This window comes from Siniperca chuatsi, linkage group LG18 (assembly GCF_020085105.1).
Source record: "Siniperca chuatsi isolate FFG_IHB_CAS linkage group LG18, ASM2008510v1, whole genome shotgun sequence".
Classification (NCBI taxonomy): domain Eukaryota; kingdom Metazoa; phylum Chordata; class Actinopteri; order Centrarchiformes; family Sinipercidae; genus Siniperca; species Siniperca chuatsi.
In genome coordinates this window covers 15,607,540-15,630,627 of record NC_058059.1, presented here as the reverse complement: position 1 = coordinate 15,630,627, position 23,088 = coordinate 15,607,540, and the positions used below count along the sequence as shown (strand labels likewise).

At 41.3% G+C, this 23,088-nt stretch overlaps 1 protein-coding gene across 1 annotated transcript in view; it reads left to right on the top strand.

Annotated features, from left to right (window-relative positions):
- bcr (BCR activator of RhoGEF and GTPase) overlaps window positions 1-23,088 on the top strand; it is an 88,643-nt gene that overhangs the window by 54,949 nt on the left and 10,606 nt on the right. Inside the window, exons 4-16 of the mRNA XM_044173933.1 lie at window positions 1,438-1,623; window positions 7,675-7,782; window positions 9,837-9,897; window positions 9,999-10,051; window positions 10,699-10,839; window positions 18,543-18,664; window positions 19,166-19,331; window positions 19,535-19,654; window positions 20,087-20,162; window positions 20,319-20,423; window positions 20,742-20,816; window positions 21,248-21,345; window positions 22,503-22,634. Of these exons, the coding sequence (XP_044029868.1) occupies window positions 1,438-1,623; window positions 7,675-7,782; window positions 9,837-9,897; window positions 9,999-10,051; window positions 10,699-10,839; window positions 18,543-18,664; window positions 19,166-19,331; window positions 19,535-19,654; window positions 20,087-20,162; window positions 20,319-20,423; window positions 20,742-20,816; window positions 21,248-21,345; window positions 22,503-22,634 (1,443 nt within the window). The remainder of the gene's footprint in view (window positions 1-1,437; window positions 1,624-7,674; window positions 7,783-9,836; window positions 9,898-9,998; window positions 10,052-10,698; window positions 10,840-18,542; window positions 18,665-19,165; window positions 19,332-19,534; window positions 19,655-20,086; window positions 20,163-20,318; window positions 20,424-20,741; window positions 20,817-21,247; window positions 21,346-22,502; window positions 22,635-23,088) is intronic.

The following is a 23,088-nucleotide window of genomic DNA, read 5'->3' as shown; positions in this document are numbered from 1 at the left end:
GAATTTCATTTGGTGCCACTAGATGCATTAGCAAAATGTGAATGGAACATGGTAACAAGATGAATCCTTATTTACTGGCTGGCTTTTGCTGTAGATGTAGAAATAAAAAACCAAAATGAAACCAAAATGTAACTAAGAAAGACACATGAAACATTCCAGGGTCTAGTGATATGAAAGTATATACCATGAGAAGAGCCCATTTTTACAATGGTAGCTATCCCTTTAATATGTTGTATCAGGCCAGTGCAAGCAATGTTGCAAATCAATAATATCACCCACCCGTAAAGTGAGACTATGTAACTTTTACTGAACAGCCACAAGTGGAAATCACAGGATAATGGCACATTCAATTTCCCATAATTTCCAGAGAATTTCTTCAGTCACTTGTTGTAAGTCTGCCCTGATCATTACCTTTATACCAACAATTGAATAAATGACTACACTAAGTAATGTGAAAGGTGTCACTCGTAGTGACAAACCTACTGCAGTTCCGCTCAGCTCTACGGAGCATATTAGCATCTTTCAGCTAATTGTTTTGGTTTCTTGGCCTGCAACTTTACTGTTTTGATTCACTGCAGCTGTTTTCTGTGAAAAAGTTCTGATTAAACCACTGTATATTACCCACTCAGCATCAAACAGCAGACAAAGTTACTGATTAGCTGGTGAACATAATATAGTGGAGCATTTAGGAGCTAAAGAGACAGATGTATTTTTTTCAGGAGTTCGTGAGGACCGAAACAGAGCTAGAAGAAGAGTAAATTTTGGACCTACATTCATCAGGTGGCCAGAAACAAATGAATGCTAATGCTGCTCTGTGTCTGCTGGATGTGTAAATAAGCAACTGTTTGCCATAATAAATTAACTTCTTTTTACTTTTATGACAAAACCATTTAAATTTTTATCTGACAAGCTAGAACAGTCATGCAAGTAGAAAAAGGTCATAAAGACAGCAAACTAATGGAGTAATGTCCATTTAAAGTTTGCCAACCTTCATTATAAGCTACTGATTATCCCAGACCAAGTAAGGCTGTAGTCCAACAAAAAAAAGTTTCATAGTCTGGCTTCAAAAAAACCAACGTAGTAGAGCATGTCTGAGATCAGATGAATAAGAGGCAGATGTAACCTGTCAAATTACATTGTATACTTAAAACCTGAATCAGTCAAAACATTGTAGTTATGTACTATAGTTAAGAGCATTCACATGTGTCCAAAAATTCACTTGTAGGCTATATGCTACAATCTTCAGCCAGCACTGGTACCAACAATGGTACTTCCAATTTATGCAGCCAGTGTTTTGTTCCTAGTCAGATAATATGATTGAGGGTACTTGGGCTTGCTTTACAGATACAGATCAGATACATTTTTTTAAATGTATGTACAAGATGCCCTGCAAAAGCAACTTTCACACCTATCATCTCCACTGTTTGTTCCTCTCAGCCTATGAAGCCTCTGAAAGCTGCCGCTACGACGTCGCAGCCTGTGCTCACTGTGGCCCAGATAGAAACGATCTTCTTCAAAGTGCCTGAGCTCTATGAGATCCACAGGGAGTTCTACGACGGACTTTTGCCCCGCGTCCAGCAGTGGAGCCACCACCAGAGAGTCGGGGACCTCTTCCAGAAACTGGTGAGGAAAAAGAAAGAGATTAGTGAAAGGGATGGGGTGTTTGGGGTTGTAGTTTGTGTGTCTGTGCACATGACTGCAGAAACGTCCCTGGGTGTAACTGCCTGCCTGTTACCCTTAATCAAAGTGACAACAGTGGGCACCCAAAAAAGTTGACAGTATTAGAAAAGACATTCAGGGTGCTACAGCTGCATTTTCTGACCTATAGATGCGGACCCAAAGCAAAACCTGTGCTATTACTCAAAGTAATGTCGTTTCTTCAATTGGGAGGCTTTCAGACGTAGGACCTGTCAGCGTAATTCAATAAACCAATTAAAAATAATGTAGATTCGATTTTTGTAGTGATGCTCTTCTTTATCATTTTAAATTTAGACAAATTGAATCTGAATCGTCCTTTTTCTTTCTATTTCCTCCTCAACAGCCGCTTGCTCTCTGTCTCTGCCCTCCAGTAGTTTCTGCCAAGGATGTCGGGGCCAAATGTGCACTGGGTCTATTTAATCATTTTCACAATGGGTCAATTAACCCACAATGAATCATTTGTTAATTCTCTCCCAAATACTGCTCCTCTCCCACTAGTGTCTCCCTCACTCTCCCTGTCTCCCTCTCTCCTCCTCATACTCACTTGTGCTCAAACACACACGCATATACACATACACATATACACACATATGCACACACACTCACACACACAGAGAGGGAGGTGCAGCCATGTTTCACAATGCTGCCTTTCTGCCTCAGGCAGCTGAGGCCATCACTGCAGTGTGCTTTGTGTCTCGAAGAAGCTGCTATAAATAGGAACCCTCTCTCTCTCTCTCTCTCTCTCTCTCTCTCTCGCACACACACTCTTATCAGTTTATCTCAGGAGGCTCCCCTTGGGGCTAAGCTAAGAAATTTGAAAGATTTATTTTGTATCTTTTACTGTCATAATCCAGTTGTTATTAAATAGTTTCTTTAAAAGCTCGCCTTCTATCCAACAAAACTGCCTCACACTCAGCCTTGAAAAAAAATTTAATGTCATGGTTCTGGTGTGGGTAAAAAAGATAAATATTGAGCAAAGTGATTGTAGACAGTTTACAGTGTTTGAGAGCAATGCTGCAGTTAGTATTCTGATAGTGTAATATTGTAAAAACTATGGTGATGACACACCACTGACTTCTCTATTCCCAAGCACAGTGCATCAGTGTTTTCATTGGTCAACTGTTAGAATTCACAGGTTAAAGGTGAACATAGGTGAACTCGAGTCGACCAGGAGATCACACCAAAACAGGAAACGCACTCTGTCGTACGGGCTTCAGTTGGGAGACGGAGCGTACGTTTACCTATTTTCTTTGTCTGGCCTCAACCATTACATCAGCCTAACAAAATACTCTATTTACACTTTTTCTATCAACCTCTCCAATCTGGAGTGTGGCTGTCTTTGTCGCGCTTCCTCCCTAACATGTACACACACATGTTTACTGTACATACACACTGGTGCTTTTATGCACACACACAGACACACACACGCTCACACAGTTTCGGCCAAATTCCCTCCCTGTCTCCAGATAGTAGTTAATAAAAATCAGGAGGAGAAGATGCTGAGCCTACAAAAAGGGGGAAAAAAAGGAAAAAAGGCTACATGACAGCCGTTCCGTTAGGAGGTGGGGAGGGAGGGAAGGAGGGTGGAAGAGATTAGATGAGAGTAGAGGAGGTGATACAGGCGAGGGATGGGGGAGGGAGGGTTGAGAGAGGATAAGAGTAGGGTATGCAAGTAGATTTAGGCTGCTGCAGCTCTGATAGAGCTGTCTCACCATGACTCTGAAATCTGTGAGGGGAGCAGACGGGCTTTAGGAATCATAAAACATCAGAACAAGGAAGGCGAGAGACGCAGAGAAAAGAGGAAGAGGCAAAGCGTCACTGACAGGTTATGAGCATGAGTGTCAGAAGTGTGTTTGAAGGCTGAAAATAGGGCTAAATCACACTCGTGCTCCTGCTCTTCCTAAACACACACTTCATGCACAGCGGCAAAGTGAAGGTTTTACATCATGAAGACAGACAGGCAAACTGATAAACTAACATTGTGTGTTTGAGGTGGTGGACCAAAAAAGCCTTCTGTGAATTTACAGAAGAAGACAAAGAATGCCTCTTGATCTTTCATTTGTCCTCACAAATACTTAATACTTATATTATCTGAACAGACTATATTGTGGTTCAGAAGGATTGCTAAGATTTATATGGGTGTGGGACATTTTCTTTGACTGATTGACAATTGCTCTCATTTGCTGATACATCCTTACTTGCATCTCGCTGGGCTTCCTTTGGATTTGCGTAAGGTTTGTCAAATTTCATTGCAACCGTCTACCAAAATCAGATTTTGGATAAAGCTGAGGTGAGAAATAGACCATGCAGATGGCATACCATTTAAAATTTTGTATCTACATAACCTGGTTGAAGTTATTGTTCACAAGATTAAAAAGTTGAGGGGTGGCTAGTCGCCATAGCTTCACCCACGCTTCATCAAATCTCAGTGAATGCTTTCCAGACTAAAATTTCATAAAGACATCCAAGCATGTGAGAATTCTGCTTTTTTCTTTCGGTCACTGCATTTTAGAATTAAAATCACTTTCGTGATTCGCAGACCTTTCTTCTAGCGCCACCATGAGGTTTTGTGTGAACTGTCTCAACAACCATGATATGGACTGACATTAAATTTGGTATAGACATTCATGTACCATGCCCTCAGCTGTACTTTGTGCTTAGTGCAAATTAGCAAATATTAGCATGTTAACACGCTAAACTAAGACTGTGAACATGGTAAACATTATACTTGCAAAACATCTGAATGTTGACATTGCCTTGGTGAGTATGTTAGCATGCTGATGTTAGCATTGTGCTCAAAGCACCACTGTTCAACTGCTAGCATAGCTGTAGACTTGTTTTACCTGCAAATGAAGGGTCTTATCCTTTCTAATTCTGTCTATTTATATCATTATATCGTTGTAGACTAAGAAATGCTTCTTCCCTCTGTAAGAAAATATTTCACTCTGGTTAGAACTCCCGTACAAACCAAGTGGCTAAATCCAGTCTTTTCATGAATGGTTGGGGTCTGTCATGAGGCTGTTTTCTTAATGTTGTTTTCCGCTGTGGATTACACACATCCACACTCTCACATAGGACAAATCCTGAACTGAGAAATCCAAACACCCAAGCAGTTTCTTTCATCACCCAAAGCCATTTTCTGCTATGATACTGTAGCTGCAGCCGTACACTCGGTAAGCCTTCACGGCGTTGTGTGCGGCTCTGTGGATGTGGCTGGCAGACATTCGGGCTCTCTGTTCTCTCCACAGTCAAAATGTCACGCTCTGAATGGCCTCCGCTGTGGTGCAGATTGTGTGGCCCAGGGCAGGACACAGGATTGCAGGATTTTGAAAATTGCTTTACTCCTCGCCTACCTCCATTTTACTTCTTCCTAGTGTGTGGATGTATGTGCAAAACACATATATAGATCCATTTTGGAACAATTTTGCTGCCTGAAATTCATCAGTGAGTAATTGAAAAACACAAATGAGGACAATTATTTGTTAACAAAGGAGGTACTAATTTCAGGTGGCCCGTGGCATGCAGCCTTATAGCTGATGCTGGGTTTTTTTTAAAAACTTTTTTAAGATCTACCACACATACACACATTGTAACTGCCAGCGAGAACATAATAAGTGTAAATGATCTTTAGAAAACTTGTGACTTCACATTCCTGCCAGAATTGATCCCCCCCCCCATGACAGCAAAGATCAAGTTAGGAAGCTCAGGGCAATGTCTGAAAATAGGATGTAAGGGGGATGAATGAGGTCATTTTGAGACAAGAACAGTTATTGGCTTGCAGATGTAGTAGTCCTTTATTTGTAGAGCACTTTTCAAAAATCTAATTATAAAGTGCTTCACACAAGGCAACAAATTAAAAATTAACAATATAAGCACTGACTCAGCCAGTCTTACTTCCTGATGCAGGTTGTTTCAGTGCCTCAGGGCACTGACTGTAAAGGCTCTGTGCCCCCTAGTTTTAAAGGATAATTCTGGTTTGTTGCAATTTGAGTCTTGCTTTTATAGTTTTGGCCATCATTCCTATCAGAAACAATAACATGAGGACATTTTCTAACATGAGGGTTAGAAAACAAAGGCAGATGTTCACAATTTTACTCAAACTGTTCATTGTGTACATCCATCATAGACCAACTTCCTATTTCAGCTTTGACCTACTGTACTTACCATAGTTGTGCATGCAGAGTTTTCTTGTGCAATGAGGGATTATTATCACTTTTGTTTTGACCTCCAAATAATCTAGCTTTCGATAATCTGGCTAAACTTTCTTGTTTACAACCTGTCTGATCACCACTCATTTCTAGCCCGTTGAATTTCATTATAGCGCTGTTGCCATGTTCCCAGATCTCAGAAATAAGTACATTGCTATCATAACAGATAGAAGTGATGGCCAGAACTATGAAAGTAAGACCCAAGTTGTAATAAACTGAATTACCCTTTAAGCCTGGTCTCTGGAAAGGACGAACAACATCTGCCCAAATTACTGAGGCTCCACACAGGCTTGTATGGGGATAAAAGGTCGGAAATATAGCAATAAGCTAGGCCATGAAGAGCTCATGTATTCAATACTCTAAGGTAAGGTTTCTGTGGTTTTTGGTATTCTTTTTAGAAGTGTGTGTGAGAGTGTGTGTGTGTGTGTGGCTCTCGACAATACACACAAAGCCCGTCTTCACTGTACTCTCTCCTCCGTTGGCTTTTGTTCAGGAGAATTGATTGTCCTTTTGTTCACCGTCGAGATGGATCGCAGCGCTGGCAGGCAGCGTTTGGTGGAGTTTTATTCCGCCATCCAGCTTCCTAAATGTGCTTTCATAGCCTCCTGTTACACCAATCATTAATTACTCACCCCATCACAGTGCAGGTCTTGCTGGTTGCCAAGGCAACGGCTGCGGGGAGCACCGTAGTTACATGCTGTTGTTGTGACCGTGATCCGTGTCTTTCCTTTGCTGGCTGTTCCGTTCAATTGTCTGCAAGTCATATACAGTCTCTCAGACACGGCTGACTGGACTGAATCTCCTGTCTCAGATATGAAATTTCAAGGATTATACATCTACCCACTATTGCAATTTAGCATTTTCAAAGTTACACTGAGAAGGTCAAGGTGGACTTTATATTGTCTATCGTTAAGATGTGTCTATTTGTGATGTCCATAGTTTGGATTTTAACAAAACATGAGAAATGAAGCGATTCACCGGGGCTCTCCAGCATTCTCACAACTATACTCATTTCTTAAAATGGAGGCTTGACAATAACAGTTCAAACAAAGGTACTGACTGACCATGAAGAGCAGGCTACATTATGCTGCTGTGCCTCCATTTGTCTGGCTCTTTTCATTAGTTGCGTGTACAAGGAAAAAATAAATAAATGAAAAAAATGACTTGACAACACACACTCTTGGTATTTTGCTGCTACTAATCACACCTCCATGTCACTTCACTTGAGACAGTACTTCACTATTAGATTAAGTACAACACTGGTCGTTGTGTACTGCTTTCCTTGCCTTGAGTTTAATTGCTCTTGTGTAGTTTTTCTATTCTTATATCATATACTACTTATTATTATTTATCTGTACTTATTTCTGTCCTTTCACCTCAGTTTCCCCTCTGGGGATGAATAAAGGCAAAGGAATCTTGTCTTATTTTTAGACAGAAAAGGAAGTAGTGAAGAGGACTGTTTTTGAATGTGTCTGAGCCTCTGACTGAAAGACTGTTTTGTGGGTTTCATTGCTTTTACTGTCTTTACAATGAACTGTTCTGTCTGAGAGCATAAGGAATGCTGTTTGCCAGCTATTTATTTATCCTATATAGAAGCTTACTTAGAGTTTAAAGTCAATGTATTAAACATTTATTTTTGATTTAATGGATGGTTTGCAGGCAGAACAATCTCTTCACAAATCACAGTCACTGACAGACATTTCAGCATGTCTAATCTGTTGATAAAAAAGTGAACTTCACATCACTCCTCTGTTTCTTTTTCTTTCAGGCCAGCCAGCTAGGAGTTTACAGAGCATTTGTGGACAACTATGAGCTGGCTGTGGAGACGGCAGAGAAGTGCTGCCAGGCTAACACACAGTTTGCTGAAATCTCTGAGGTAAGAATGGATAACAATGAGGAAAGAATGGATAACAATGCCAAGCAGGGATAAAAATGTGTGTTTTTATTGAAAGCTATACTGTAAATGTGGGCAAAGGAATTGGACTTAAAGGGAACAGTTACTGGTTTGGCTTCTATCTCAAAGCTGTTGCAAAGGCTGAAGCTGTGATCTCAGTTATGGGATCATTTTACCACCGTGTAAAATCAGTCAGTCAAACACTTAACCCCCTGCATACCAGCTAATTATCCAATTGAGTTTCACAAGTTGTGTGACTTGTGAAACTGTATGGAGCAATGCTGTATCTAATTTAGATAAAAGTAAGTATACGTTCAGTAGAACATTTATCACAGGAGTTATTTTCACCACCATTACACTAAATTGTTTGTTGAACTCCCATAAGTCCTGCTTGTACTCTAAAAGATAAGGGTCAGGTTGGCGATATCCTCCTCCTACACACTTGTTTGTTTTTGTGCAACTTTCCTTTCTCCACAGTTGCTGATGACACACATTTGCTGATTTGCTGTTCACCAATCACTGATTGAAATGATACAGTTTACGGAATACAATATAAACGTTGTGCACCAACAATGCAATGTGTTACTGCTACGGCACATTTAGTATGTTGTGATAATGAAAGTCACCAAGCAGTGTAGCGCAGTAGATCTCTAGTGTGGTTGCTATGATTACTATTATTTCAGGATGATCAACGTGTCACGGCAGCTGGACAGTTTGTGAGAGCAAGGCTGTGTTACCCAGTCACACAAAAATGACAAAGAACATAACTGACTTACAACAGAGTGTTAAATTATGCACTATTAGGGAAAGGAATTGTTTCTGAGAGGTTGTATAGAAAGAGTCTATTTTGCAGCTGCTTAACAGTTTTGTCCCTGATGTACTGTACTTGCTCTCCCATTATTCACCCACGCAGCTTTTATCATTTCCCTGCATTTAAATTTGAATGTCCTGCTGAATACTTCTGCACAAATGCAGCCAGAGGCAACTTTGTGTGAGTGTGTGTGTGTGTGCCCATGTGTAGATTTACACATTTACATTACACATGTGTGTACATCAGTTAAATGGGACAATGCAGAGGATAATTGTTGGTAATTTCTGTAGCTTGGTCTCGTTCTCATCGCTGACCAGGGAAATATGAGCTCAGTATCACCTACGCTGACTGTAGATGAGCCTTGACAGCGTAATAAATTTGTACATTTATCGTTTCCCCAAACGCAAGTTTCCAACAGCTTCGGTGGCGGAAAACAATTTCTTTTATCACAGACAAACTAGATTTGAAAGCACTTATTCTCATGCCTCAAATCTAGTTTTGGAGGCTGACATAACAAAATTGACTCTGGTTTAAACTAGTAATCTACATTCCTAAGAGTGTTATATTTTTGTTGGGAATTGTGAAAGTTCAGACAGTACAGCTCTTTTCAAAGATTTGGGGATTTTTCTGTTTGTCCAGCAGCCACAAAAATAGCTTCAGATGCAGCCTTTAAAAAGGATGTTTCAACACTATAAATGTTACTTGTTGTGGGGGGCTTATTTGAACTACAGTATGTACATTAAAATGGAGAAAATGTACAACTCTTACTTGATTAGCTTTAGGTTAGCAGGATAAAAATGAAGTCCAGGGTTGAACAGTATGTTCAGCAGTCTGGTGTCTGAGTCTTGGAGCTCTTTTTAGTACATTTTCTTCCTATATTTTTTCAAGCATGTGGCAATTTCAGATACACCATCAGCCTTCGTCTATGTTTTATGAGGTCTGCCAGTTAGCGTTGAGGCTGGTGTCTACATGCAGGATGGGGAATTCATCATGGAGGGTTGTTAATGGCCTAAGTAATGATGCATGACTTTTGAGCCATTTGAGCAAGATGGTGGGGGGGGGGAGCTGCTGAGGATGGCATAATTAATTTGGAAGTGGATGACCTCAGTGCTAGAGCATGGCTAATAACCTCACTATGTTTTCATATTGCTTAACTGTACTGAACTGATTTTTAATGGTCTTTTTATAGGGGTTCTCAACTTGCCTGCCTTTTGTCTCCAAACAGAACCTGAAGGTGAGGAGCCCCAAGGACTCGAAGGACCAGACGGCCAAGAACTCTCTAGAGGGTCAGTCACATCTTGCTAGTTTAAATTATTTACATACAGCATATTATAGTAATTCAGTCATATAAACAATTCAATCTGATTTCTCTTCTTTTCATGTACAGCTTTGCTATATAAACCAGTGGACAGAGTGACTCGCAGCACATTGGTGCTTCATGTAAGTTAAGAGTGAGCACTGAAGCGGCCACACATCTTAATAATGTCACGTCACAATCGTGCTCTGGCGTGTATTAATAATTGCCTCGGTTGCTCACAAATTAGCCCTAGAAGGCATGACACAGGTGATCAAAACCCAACCTGCAGCTTGTTTGCCAACATTGTCAGAATATTGAAAGTAATTGTTTTTTATTTCAGGTATTTCTTACAAATCTGCTTTGTCACCATCTCGATAAAACATTTTCTCTATCTGTACTCAACTCAAGTCTCTGTAAAGAAATATAATTAGAGAAAGAATATAATTGTAATGCTGAATATGTGACAGATTACAGATTAGATATGTGACCTTTTTATGTAATCATTTACCATTTACTGATAGGATTCAGGGCTTTATTGCAAACGTAATAACCTATACATACTGTTTACAGCAGGGGTGCATTTTAGGCAATAGTTTTGAGTAAGAGGATGACTCAACTTCTTATGTATCAAAGAGCTAAAAAGGAAAAGAAAAGAGGGGCGTATTTGAATGACCAATAGTAATATGTACTGTGCTGTAATGTTTTAGTATGTCTGTGTGCATACTATGTGTTCTTTTACCTGGACATTTTTGTTTGATTTAATATCTCTCCATCTACTGCTGTACTCCAGGACTTGCTCAAACACACACCCACCAGCCACCCGGACCACCCGCTTCTGCAGGACGCCTTGCGGATCTCCCAGAACTTCCTGTCCAGCATCAATGAGGAGACGACTCCCCGACGCCAGTCTATGACTGTCAAGAAGGGAGAGGTGAGCGTTCAGAGATTTACAAAACAGCAGATGACTGAAATGAGCCACATTCTGTAGCCCAGTTTTATACCCTATTGCCATGCTCTTCTTCTAACAGCTGATAGGCAGTGTGATATGTTACTTGGCTGTAGTGCGCACTAATTTACTGGACTAAAATAAAGTAGTCTGGGGTTACTGAAAGACCTGACAGGAAAGTTAAGCAGCAGACAGAAATTACAGTTTTTGTACTGTGTTGTTGGGGGTTACAGCGTGCTTATTACATGTTGTGTTGTGGCTTAACATGTTTGCGTTTTAATGTATTTTTGACAACATGACTATGAACCAGAGCAAATAACCATACAGTACGTACATTTGATGTAACTGGCTACATTCTGAATTTGCAACCCAACACTGGTATTGCTGCACCATAAAGGAAACAGCAGGAAATAGTTTTATTGTGTTTTCAGAAATCAAATATTATGACCCTTAGGTTTAGATGTCATTTTAACTCTAATAAGACCCAAAGGGGATTCAAAGCAATCTATATCCTCCACTTTTCCTCAGACAGGGGATAGTAAAGATGTAGATAATAGTCATTTTTTCATCAGTTTAACTCTTTCCAGCTCTGATGTTGAGCACAATAATGTCATGACCCCGCCCTCTAAAATGACCTTGAAGTCACTGCCAAATGATTGTACAGGGGCCGCCAATCTGCAGCCTAATGCATAGCCCATGCCCTTATATGGTCATACCAGGGTTGCCTAGTTGAGGGTGATTCTCTGTTTGCTGTGTTTCTCTTGTGGCTTCCCATCCCTCCATCTCCCCAAACGCAACCACACACACACACACACACTCACTCACAATCTACCCCCCACTGTCGCTCTTACCCCCGGAGATGACTTGACGCACATGAATGGATGCCTCTTGATTGATAGCTTGCGTGACACTGCCGTACATAATGCCTTGTAATGAGCCACTGGTCCGCTCTGACTGGCAGATTCCAAGTTAATTATTCATAAATGGAGGGTGGGAGCGAACGAGCAAAAAGGCTGTGCCGACTCCTCCCTCTGCTCACAGAGGGGTCATTACTGCACGCTTTCCATACATACACACACACACAAACACACACTTTCCTAATCTCTGTTCCAATCACTTGCTCCCTTTCTCTTGCTCTTGTTTGCCTTTGAACATGTACACACACCCACACACACACACACGTCCCCTCCTATCCCCACAGGCCTCAGTTTTATTCCAGTCTGTCCAGACCTCCACACCAGTCATCAAATATTTATTGTGGATACATGAAAGCAGCACATGGAAATCGATGGGGCTCATTATATCGTACCATAGACAGAGTATATAATATGCCTGAGGTTTTTGTCTGCATTTGACCAACTGAACTGCAACATATAGCTCGCTTCAGTCATCAAAAGGCTGTCATTACCTGGGAAGCTGAGAAGTTGATGTCTTGCATTCAATGAGGAGGACGGTGCTTAAGCCAAGAGATTGTTTCAGCCAAGAATAAAACTTTTATCACTTGTAGTAGAGGAGTTTGTAATGCTGTTTTATTATCTATAATTACATAAAACGGTCAAGTAATTTGAGTTATGAGGTATAAGCTACCAAAGTCAGCACACTCTCACCCTCCTAAACTGTTGCTCTGCTGAAGCTGAATCTGTGCTCCAATTTCTCTGCGATGTCTGTGCACATTATCAGCATTACAATGTTGATGACTATACTTGTTCTGTGCCTTCAGATGTCCAACGAGGGACTCAAGCCTTTGATAGAGCTGATGGTTTAACTTAGTAAAGGAGTTACCCTCATTATCCTTTGTTCATGTGATGCCAACACAAACTGGATGACTGCAGGATTTGTGTAGGAAAAAATAGGAAATAGGAAAGAGGACACAGTGCTCGTTTATGATCTGGCCTGAAATGTAGAGGATTTAGGGAGTGCTTAAGCGTTACTCTTACCCTCTATGTGTACACACTAGCGAGTAACCTGTTGTTTTGTTCAGTGGAGGCATGCAGGAGCAGAGCAGCACAAGTAGCCCCCAGAGGCCCAGGCCCGACCAGATGAGGGGAGGGGACAAACAGAAGCTGCTTAATTAAAATGCAAATGATGGCGCTCCCTAAATCTCAATTCACGTCCTCGCTCTGCTTTGTTTGCCTGTGGGAAAGATATGCTCCTGATGTGACTCTGTGTGTGTGTGTGTGTGTGTGTTTTGAGTAGAAATGCACACACTCATCTACACCACTTTCATCTCTCGGTACATCTTTCTTTCCCTCTATCATTACACAAACACGTCCCCATATACACACATTGTTTTACACATACACACCAACTAAGCGCAGAGATGCCCTTTCAAGCGTGTGTTCTAAATATAAGCATGGATTTTTTGTAAATTCATGCCATTACTCGCCGACACGCTCTCAGCCATGCTCCTACAGGAGATGGTCAATATTTAATCTACGTTCTGTGCAGTCAGCGTGCTCCGCCTCACGTCGCTCTCCTTCCAAATCGGTGTTGCTGATGTTCTGGTCAGCTATTATGAGAAATGGAGAAAGTCACATTTCTCCTACTGGCTGTTCAATATTATGAAAATGTCATCTGATGCGCTGAGACAGCTGGTTTGTTAAGGATGTCTTTTCCTGAGTAGCAGAGCAAAGCAGCAGCACAAGCACATTTTTAAATTCATCAGATTACTGATGTACAGTAGGAATGAGCCTCAATTGGAATATGTGTCTGCATCCAAAGATAAAACAATGAACCTTGATTAAATAAGCACCTACAAGCATTCAATGAGTGTGTCAAACCCTTAATTCAGTGTTAAAATAATAAAACTTATGAGAACAGCATTATCGAGGCTATTTTTTACATAAATCTTTTTTCTGTGCCAACTCAAAAATTAATATTCATAAGATCTTAATTCTGATTTGATGATCAAAACGCAAAACCTTTGTTGAGGGTTTTTTAATGACTGATTTGAATGTGCATGTTAAACAGATGCTTTTGTGCTGCAGTATTTTAGTGGCCAGTCTTGCTTTATCCCAGCACATGATTCCCATTCACTCCCACACAGTCTTTACAAGCCTGTAAATCTCTAATCTAGCTGTTATCCCTCCCTTTACTTTATCTCTTTATCTTGAGATCAATGGAGGAGAGGATTATCACTGAAGCTTGATTAGCCGTAGTTTCTCAGTTGGTCATTTCAAGTCCAGTTCACTTACCTGAACAAAAAGACAAATCTAGAAGCTCCTGTGTAAAACAATTCTGCTGACCCTTCATTTTAATCTGCATGAGTCAGTGTTAGTAGTTTGTCAGTTAGGGTACTTTCTGTATAGTAATCCAACCTAATCTACTGTTGTACTTTTTGTTCAATAATCCAATCAATTATCTAGTCCAGTCTAAGAATTTACTGCTGACTCATCATGATTATCGCAGGAGATTTTAGCTTGTTGGATAACAATGTCACTTCCAAATCTAAGGTTCAAGATTCAAAGCCGTGTAGTGATATACACATTACCATCCATAGAAAAAAAAAAATTAAAGAGTAACCCCACGCTAGATTTTGGAAGGAGGAAAAACATAGCTGCACTGGTCTTTGTGGGTTGAAAGGTATACTGTAAGTCCCTTGAACCTCTGACCACATCCAACAGCACAACTAGGTGTGGTCAGGTGTGGTCTGTCGAAACAGTGACCACAGCCAACTGTGATGTAGCGTAGTACCATAGTGCCACGCTACATCACTGCTGCACAGGGTGTGGAAAGCACACCACTATTTGGCATAGCAAGCCAGATTATTCGACTGGGTGCAGTTACTCTTTGAAAAGTGAAAAAGAAAGTTAGGAGAGGAGAATACATACAGAAGAAAGAAGTAATTATACAAATATGAAAATAAAGTAGTATAAAAATTACAAAATCGTACAACAAGAGTGCGGCAGTATTGCAAATCTCAGGTAGAGGATGTGGCCTACTGTCTTTTCCTCTTGCGCCACCATAAGGTTGACTTTTCTGGGTTTTAATGAAATGCCTCAGTCATTAAGATTTGGTACAGATATCAATGGTGTCCAGTCGATGAATCCTGTGTGATCTGTGGTGATCCCCTGGCTTTTCATCTAGCAGCACCAGCAGGTCAAAGTTTTCGCATATCCATTTAAATATCTCAACACTTACCAGCAAATTTCCATTTTTCCAATACTGTACTTTGATTTATGACCAAATACCTGCAAAACTAATGACATTCAGCCTCAGCTGTACTTTGTGTTTAGTGCTAATTAGCAAATGTTAGCATCATAACACGCTAAACTAAGATGGTGACAATGGCAAACATTACAATTTGGCTCAAAGCTCTGCTGTGTAGAGTACATCCTAACAACGCTAGCATGGCTGTGGACTCTCTGTCTTTTTTCTATATATATATATATAACTTTGTCCTTCACCCTCCGCGGGTGGTCTCGTCCTTCGAGCTCGGGTCCTCTACCAGAGGCCTGGGAGCTTGAGGGTTCTGCGCAGTATCTTTGCTGTTCCCAGAACTGCACTCTTCTGGACCGAGATGTCTGGTGTTCTTCCAGGGATCTGCTGTAGCCACTCCTCCAGTTTGGGGGTCACTGCCCCGAGTGCTCCGATGACCACGGGCACCACTGTTGCCTTCACCTTCCAGGCCTTCTCCAGCTCTTCTCTGAGCCCTTGGTACTTCTCTAATTTCTCATGTTCTTTTTCCTGATGTTGCCATCACTTGGTATTGCCACGTCAACCACAACGGCTTTCCTCTGCTGTTTGTCAACCACCACGATGTCAGGCTGGTTCGCCATTACCATTCTGTCAGTCTGGATCTGGAAGTCCCACAGGATCTTGGCTCGGTCATTCTCTACCACCTTTGGAGGTGTTTCCCACTTTGACCTCGGGATTCCAGTCCATACTCAGTGCAGATGTTCCTGTACACTATGCCAGCTACTTGGTTATGGCGCTCCATGTATGCTTTTCCTGCCAGCATCTTACACCCTGCAGTTATGTGCTGGATTGTCTCAGGGGCCTCTTTGCACAGCCTACACCTTGGGTCTTGTCTGGTGTGGTAGATCTGGGCCTCTATTGCTCTGGTGCTCAGGGCCTGCTCCTGTGCAGCCATGATGAGTGCCTCTGTGCTGTCCTTCAATCCAGCCCGCTCTAGCCATTGGTAGGACTTCTTGATATCAGCCACTTCAGTTATGTTCCGGTGGTACATCCCGTGTAGGGGTTTGTCCTCCCATGATGGTCCTTCCTCCAGCACGTCTTCCTCTGTTCCCCATTGCCTGAGACATTCCCTGAGCACGTCATCTGTTGGGGCCTTATCTTGGATGTACTTCCTTCAATTTAATGTTGTATTTGAGTAATATGTCAAATGACCAATGTCTTACTCTAACTACTGTTCAGGACACGTCCTAAATATAGACTGACATGACAGCATGTAGATTGATAGAAGAAAGGCAAGATGGAGCCTTGTTTTACATTCTAGTTAGAAAATATCCTCAGGGGATTATATTACATGTGGAATGACTTCATAGATGTGCCATTCTTGTGGCATCAAAGTCCCATCACCCAAAGATGGAGTCTGAATGATGAACATGAACAGTAAATGCTTACCAGACTCATTACAATGAGCAATTTCAACATATCTCAGTCTGCATTACAACACAAAGTGGATCAGGAAAGGAAGGAGTGAGTTGTTGTGTGTGTTCTGACTGATGTAGCATCCCAGTTGTGCTAGAGAAAAATGCCAGATAGACAGAGAGCAACTCATCTGGAAGTTATCTATTATAGGCCGTCACCATTGCAGGCTTTATTACCCAGCTGGTAATGAATAATTACATCCACCAGTAGGAATTAGACTTCTGTTAGATCCTTATTTCGGGGGATCAGAACATGATTGTAATCTGCTGTAGGATTTTTGTGTGTGGGTGTGCTTGCATGTGCATAAAGAAATGCCTTAACAATGGCTCACTGCAGTGGAGCTGCTTTGGTGACGTGTCACATGGTTTGGTATCTACAGTAAGAAACTGCAGGAATGAGATGTATTCCATCGGGAGCTACTCTGTCTCTCTCATTTCTTCTTCTTGCTATCTCCTTCTCTCCACTTCCTTTCAGCCATTCACTTCCCTTGTGATGTCTTTCTCTGACACATTCTCTCTGTCTTTGTCACCCTCCCTTCACCCTATCCATCATGCACAAGCGTTAACGCCGAGTGACACAGCATGATCCTCCTCTTTGCCAGCAGATGTCCAGTCAGGTTTTGTAAGCACATAAACCTCTCCTATATAAGCATCAGCTCCACTTCAGTGTATTCTGGCGGTGACAGTAACTGTGTGGTCATGATGGAGGGTGAGGAGGAAGGGGACAGGAGAGCACAAAGATGAAGATAGGGATGTGATTGGTTCTGAACAAGTGCGATGTCATGCTTCATGGCCTTGCAGCGGGGGTGTTGTAAGGTTGGCTAGGTTTGGAGCGTGGTGGGTGCTTGTGTAGCCCCTGGAACAACATGGAAGTGAATAGGAAGGGGTGGTTACTGGTTGCATGTGAAGCTAAGGTGTCGTGTGAAGAAAAATAGATTTTGTTTAAAATGTAAACTAGTAAAATGTGCACTCAAGGTTTTTTAGCAGATATTGGTGGTCCAACCTACTTTTTGATTTGCTTGGTTTGGAGAGCGGCAGTAGATGAACTGTAAAATCCTTTGTGTCTGTGTCGCCTACCTGCTCTGTTTGCCTGCTGACTTAAATAAAAATCTTATTTATTATGTAATTTTTTCACAGTAAACCTCTCCTGCCTAACCGTTTTATACCCTGCACCACAAGTAAAACCAAGGTTATGAGCATGTGAAAGTGGACCGCTTACTATTGAGTTGTGGTTATACATTTGCCTGCTCCTTGTTTTTGTTCCAAGTCCATTCTTGTAAATGTGTTTTCTTATTTGGAAAATGACATCACTGCCCCCTTTTGGCAAACGACAGTATTACACATCTCATTTCATAGTCTGACATCAGTGATAAGTCCCAGAGCTCCAAAAATCACTCTTACTTCGCTTCAGCTACCTCATTCGTTCCTCTGTGTCCTCGAAATTGATGATTATGCCAGAATGTGAGAAAGAACTCACAATTAGTTTAATCAATGCAATTTAATGCAAACCCCTCCACATTTGTGGATAATAATTTGGTTAATATTGAGCCCATGAGCTTTGCCACTGATGATCTGGTAAAGCGGGCATTTTTGATGATGGCGTAGCAAGTAAAACTAAAATCCAGTCTCCCTTGGATCCTCCTCTCCTCCACACTGTTCTTTGCCTTATCTCCTCCAAGTTCCTTGCTGGTAACAGAGGGCTGGTAAGGTGGGAAGAGAGGAGAAGCTTTAGGATGCAGCCCCAATGCAAAGGCACTGCAAACTAACTGTTTCCTGTCTGACAAGTTGTAACAGATTTGTTACCAAGACTTGTCACTAATATTATACTGTATGCTGAGAAGCTGTTTCCTCCATAATACAGACTACTATATTAAAAAGAATATTCATATGTTTAAGTTTCATTGATAAGTACAGTTTCAATGTTTATTCAACCAGCCAACCAAGTGGAACAACTGACACCAACCGTTTTTGTGTGACAGGTCATGCCATGTGCCTCTTTAATGAGCTAATTGTTCAGTTATCAACACCAAAAGCTTTGTGTCACTGACCCACCAATGTTGTCTGTTGTTGCCACAGAGCCGCCAGCTTCTGAGGGACAGCTTCATGGTGGAGTTGGTGGAGGGAGCCAGGAAGCTGCGGCATGTCTTCCTCTTCACTGATCTGCTGCTCTGCGCCAAGCTGAAGAAACAGATCGGAGGGTAAGAGACGCGACTGCTTTTGCATCTAATCCTCACCAAGTTAGAGAGACTGAATCAGTGAAATACACCAAAATACACAGATTACCAACACTGCAAGCAACCTGTAGTAGTGTCATTACAGTTTGAAATAAATGTTCTCAAATGAAATTTCTTTCTTCTGCTAAATTCCAACTATTAATGAGATCTCTGAGACCTGACATAAGACTTCTAGAAATATTTGTAAAAGTCTTGTGTAATAAAAACATCATCATAAATGGACATTAAAAATACAAATACATAAGATTTTCCTAAAGGTCCTGTTGATGTCTTTTCACAAACACAGTTAACCTACTTCTTAATTGTTGTCCAATTTTCTCCTTTTACTTTATGTTTTTCTCCCCTTTCCACTGTCTCCTGTCCACATCTTTTATCCATCTTTATCAATCCACCCCACGTCCTTCATTTTTTACTCACCTTTCACCATCCATCCCCTCTCCTTTTCCTCTCCTCCTCCCACTGCAGTAAAAACCAACAGTATGACAGTAAGTGGTACATCCCGCTGACTGAGCTGACCTTCCAGGGCCCGGAGGAGACCGAGCCACTTACCATCCCCCAAGTCCCCGATGAAGAGCTCGATGCTATGAAGGTCAAGATCTCACACCTCCGCAGTGAGATCCAGAGAGAGAAGGTAGCGTGGATGCGCACTGATCCAGATTAACAGACACCGATAGTAGAGGCACAACGGTGCAAGTTTGTCCTCTGTGATTTTGAAAGAGTTTCACACAACTTGTTGGATATAGAATTTTTCCACAGCAATATAAGGTGATCAAGGTAAGGTTTCCCACACAAACATACACACACAGTCAAACTTTTCAACCTCTGTGATTTCAGAGAGCCAACAAGGGTTCAAAAGTCATCGACCGTCTCAGGAAGAAGCTTTCTGAGCAGGAGTCTCTGCTCCTGTTAACATCTCCGAGCATGCCTCTCAGAGTCTACAACAAGAATGGCAAGGTGATGACACTCTCCAGCTTTAACTGCCTCATTCTCTTTTTTCATCATCATTTCTGCCCCATCATCCTCCTCCTACTGCTCCCCATACGCCCTTCTCCTCCATATTTCATCTGTTCTTCACATTTTACTGCCTTTTCGTCGTCCTCCGCTTCATTTCCAGCACAATATCCCCTCGCTGATCTTATTTAAGCGTCATTCTCCTTGATGTGATCCATAATTACAGGCTTTCTTGTATCAGTGTGGAGCGATTTCTGTATGATATCTTACATCTGTTAAAGCTGGCTAGATGAGAATACAGTACATGACTGCAGAGTTTAACCTTTGAGATAGTATATTTGCACATATGATGTGTCCTTTTAATTTTTCAGCCTGCCTCTCCCCTAGACTAATTGGTGATGAAATAACAGCCATTTTTTATGTGTTTATGTTCAGAGTTACAGTTTCCTGATTTCGTCTGACTATGAACGTGCAGAGTGGAGGGAGGTCATCAAGGAACAGCAGAAGAAATGTAAGTGTCCCTATGAGACAATGTCTCATCCAAACTAAGCTTTTTTTTATTTGTGACAGCTAGATTTTCCCATTTGCAAAACATCTTGCATTTTTAGCAAAAGAGAAACCAATATACAAAGTAATTTACAGTCTTCATGTATTTGCTTCCCTCAAGGTTTCAAAACCTCCTCCTTGACTTCCATGGAGCTGCAAATGTTGACCAGCTCCTGTGTCAAACTGCAGACTGTCCACCACATTCCACTTAGCATCAATAAAGAAGGTAAGTTACTCATTGTCACATGGTGGATTTAGTAGAAATTCCACAGTAAAAGTATAAGGCATTTAGGGCTAAGTATTGTTACTGTTGTAAATCATAAAATGCCCCCCCCAAAAAAACTGCCCTAGAAAGAAATGATTATGATTAATAATTATGATAAAAAGTACACAGAGGTTTAAGCCACATGTTTCATACTGTACAGGGCTGTTTTATCCCTAACGTCCGTGTCTGATTCTGCTCCAAAACAAACAGAGATCTACATGGTTTTCTAACCCCTCCTCGTCTGTTTTTTTTTTCTCTGCTCGCTGACTGTTTTTCCAGAGGATGAATCCCCCGGTCTCAACGGGTTCCTGAATGTAATCGTCCACTCTGCCTCCGGCCTCAAACAGAGCTTGAGTGAGTCACTCCCCATAAACAGAAAATACAGACAAAATGAGTTTGATGTGAGCATGGAGCAGTGGAAAACAGTGTTTTGCAGTTTTTTCTGGTGGAGAAATATGGAATTATGTGTTTCACTCAGACTTCTCATTTTAGGTTAAACTTTGAAGTTTTACATCTTAAATTTCTGGTCAATTTGTACGAATTTCCATTTTTAGAATGAATTTCTTCAGCTGCTGGTGCGGTATATTTACTGACTTGCACCACACCTGCCTGGAGATCTATGCTTGAAACATTTTGACATATTGAACGTGACTCATTCCTCATTCCTCATAATTTGCTTTCTGGGGTTAACATCTAACATTTATCCAATTCAATGGCTTATGTAATGTGTTCACAAAGAACACTTTCTGAATGTAATATCTTTTCAATCCTCTCCTCTCTATCAGATCTCTACTGCACATTGGAGGTGGATTCCTTTGGCTTCTTTTCAAGTAAAGCTAAGACGAGAGTGTATCGATACACAACTGAACCCAAATGGAATGAGGTGAGAGACTGTTGCAATATAAGCATGCAACTCTACATTTTCCAGTAGGAAATAAAATGTCCCTGCAGAGTCTGTATTAATAGAGGGGTCAATTATTAGTCAATGCTGTAATACTTTTTTACATTTTAAAGAATCAAACCTGGCCTTGTAATGTCTGTGTTGCATCCTGAAGGCCTTTTAAAGTTAAGAAAAATTGGAATTGGTACCTGCACAGATTTGTAAGACGTGATGTTTCCAATACTATTTTATCAATTATGCTCAATGTCAGACGGTGTAGTCCCTCATTCGTCCAGGAGTGTTCTATCGTAGAAAAGGTTTCAGTCGTAGTCATCTGGACACTGTTTTCAGAATCAAGACGTTTCGGCTCCCATCCGGAAGTCATTCTCAATTGAGCCGAAACGTCTTGATTCTGAAAACAGTGTCCAGATGACTACGACTGAAACCTTTTCTACGATATGCTCAATGTCCTTCATTGGAAAACTTTTCAACTAATAAAGCCATACAGTATATGAATACATTTCCTTCTTGGTACGGTTTCGGTTTCCTGTCATGTATATGACATCTGGTCCTGTAATCAGTTAGCTGTCCGTCTTTGAGTAATGAAAAGATGTCCAACAGAACCAGTCACACAGAGCATCTGCAGCCCCTGCAAACATGTAGCAAACACACACATATGCATACTGTATATTCATGCAAGCAGGCATACATACACAAATATCAATGCATTAATGACACAGCTGGATGTTGGAGGAAGAAGAGCTTTGAGACACAATCAGTGGATCGGTTCATCTGCAGCACAATTTTTTCCATCGTGGACCCAAAGACTCTTTGAGGATTTTGCTCAGCAAAGTGGAAATAATATCATCTAATGAGGGGCTGCTGGTGATGACTCACATCTGTCCAAATGCTAAGAGAACCAACACAGTGTGGGCCTCAGAACGATGTGCAAACCATATGCAGAGTACTCCCGTACATAATTACAGGGAATGTGCTCAGCAGTGGTGGGATGTATGGATTAATGTGTAGGGTGGATGCAGATTTTTCTGGAGGTATCATCTCTCTGTTCTTGTCTCTACTCATAGCTTGGACATTTTTGCACCAATTGTTGTGCAAAATCATCTCCCTACAACAATGTTTGTGTTTTTTCTTCCCATAAGGAGTTTGAGATCGATCTGGAGGGCTCTCAGACCCTGAGGCTGCTCTGCTACGAGAAGAGTTACAACAAAACCAAGCAGAACAAAGAGGATGGAGAGAGCACAGACCGCATCATGGGGAAAGGACAGATCCCGGTATGACATGACGTCACCCCCTTTTCAGCAGACCCACCATGACTCATTACTGATATGCAGTTATGTCACTGCCGCTGCCACAAAGCATGAAATCCATATTTTTGCTCAATGATGACTTAAACTGAGCATGATGTAAAAATTGGCTGATTAGATTAATTACCCCATTATGTAATGGACGGGTAGGGGTTGGTTAAATGGAGGGAAATTGCTTTTCAGTACATGTCAGGGAGTCATTTGAATATCAATAAAGTGGTGACTGTTCAGTTAAGATTTACGATGCAGTGAGAGAATGTGCAGCATTTTACACAAAGCTTTCAATTTCATGCTATTGATCTATCATTGTGCTGCCAGGTTTAGCTGTTTAAAACATGGTTAACAATGGTTATTGAGTAACAGCAGTACCATCCTGCACATGTACAAATGACATCAATATTACCAGGAGCTCTGTCCATAA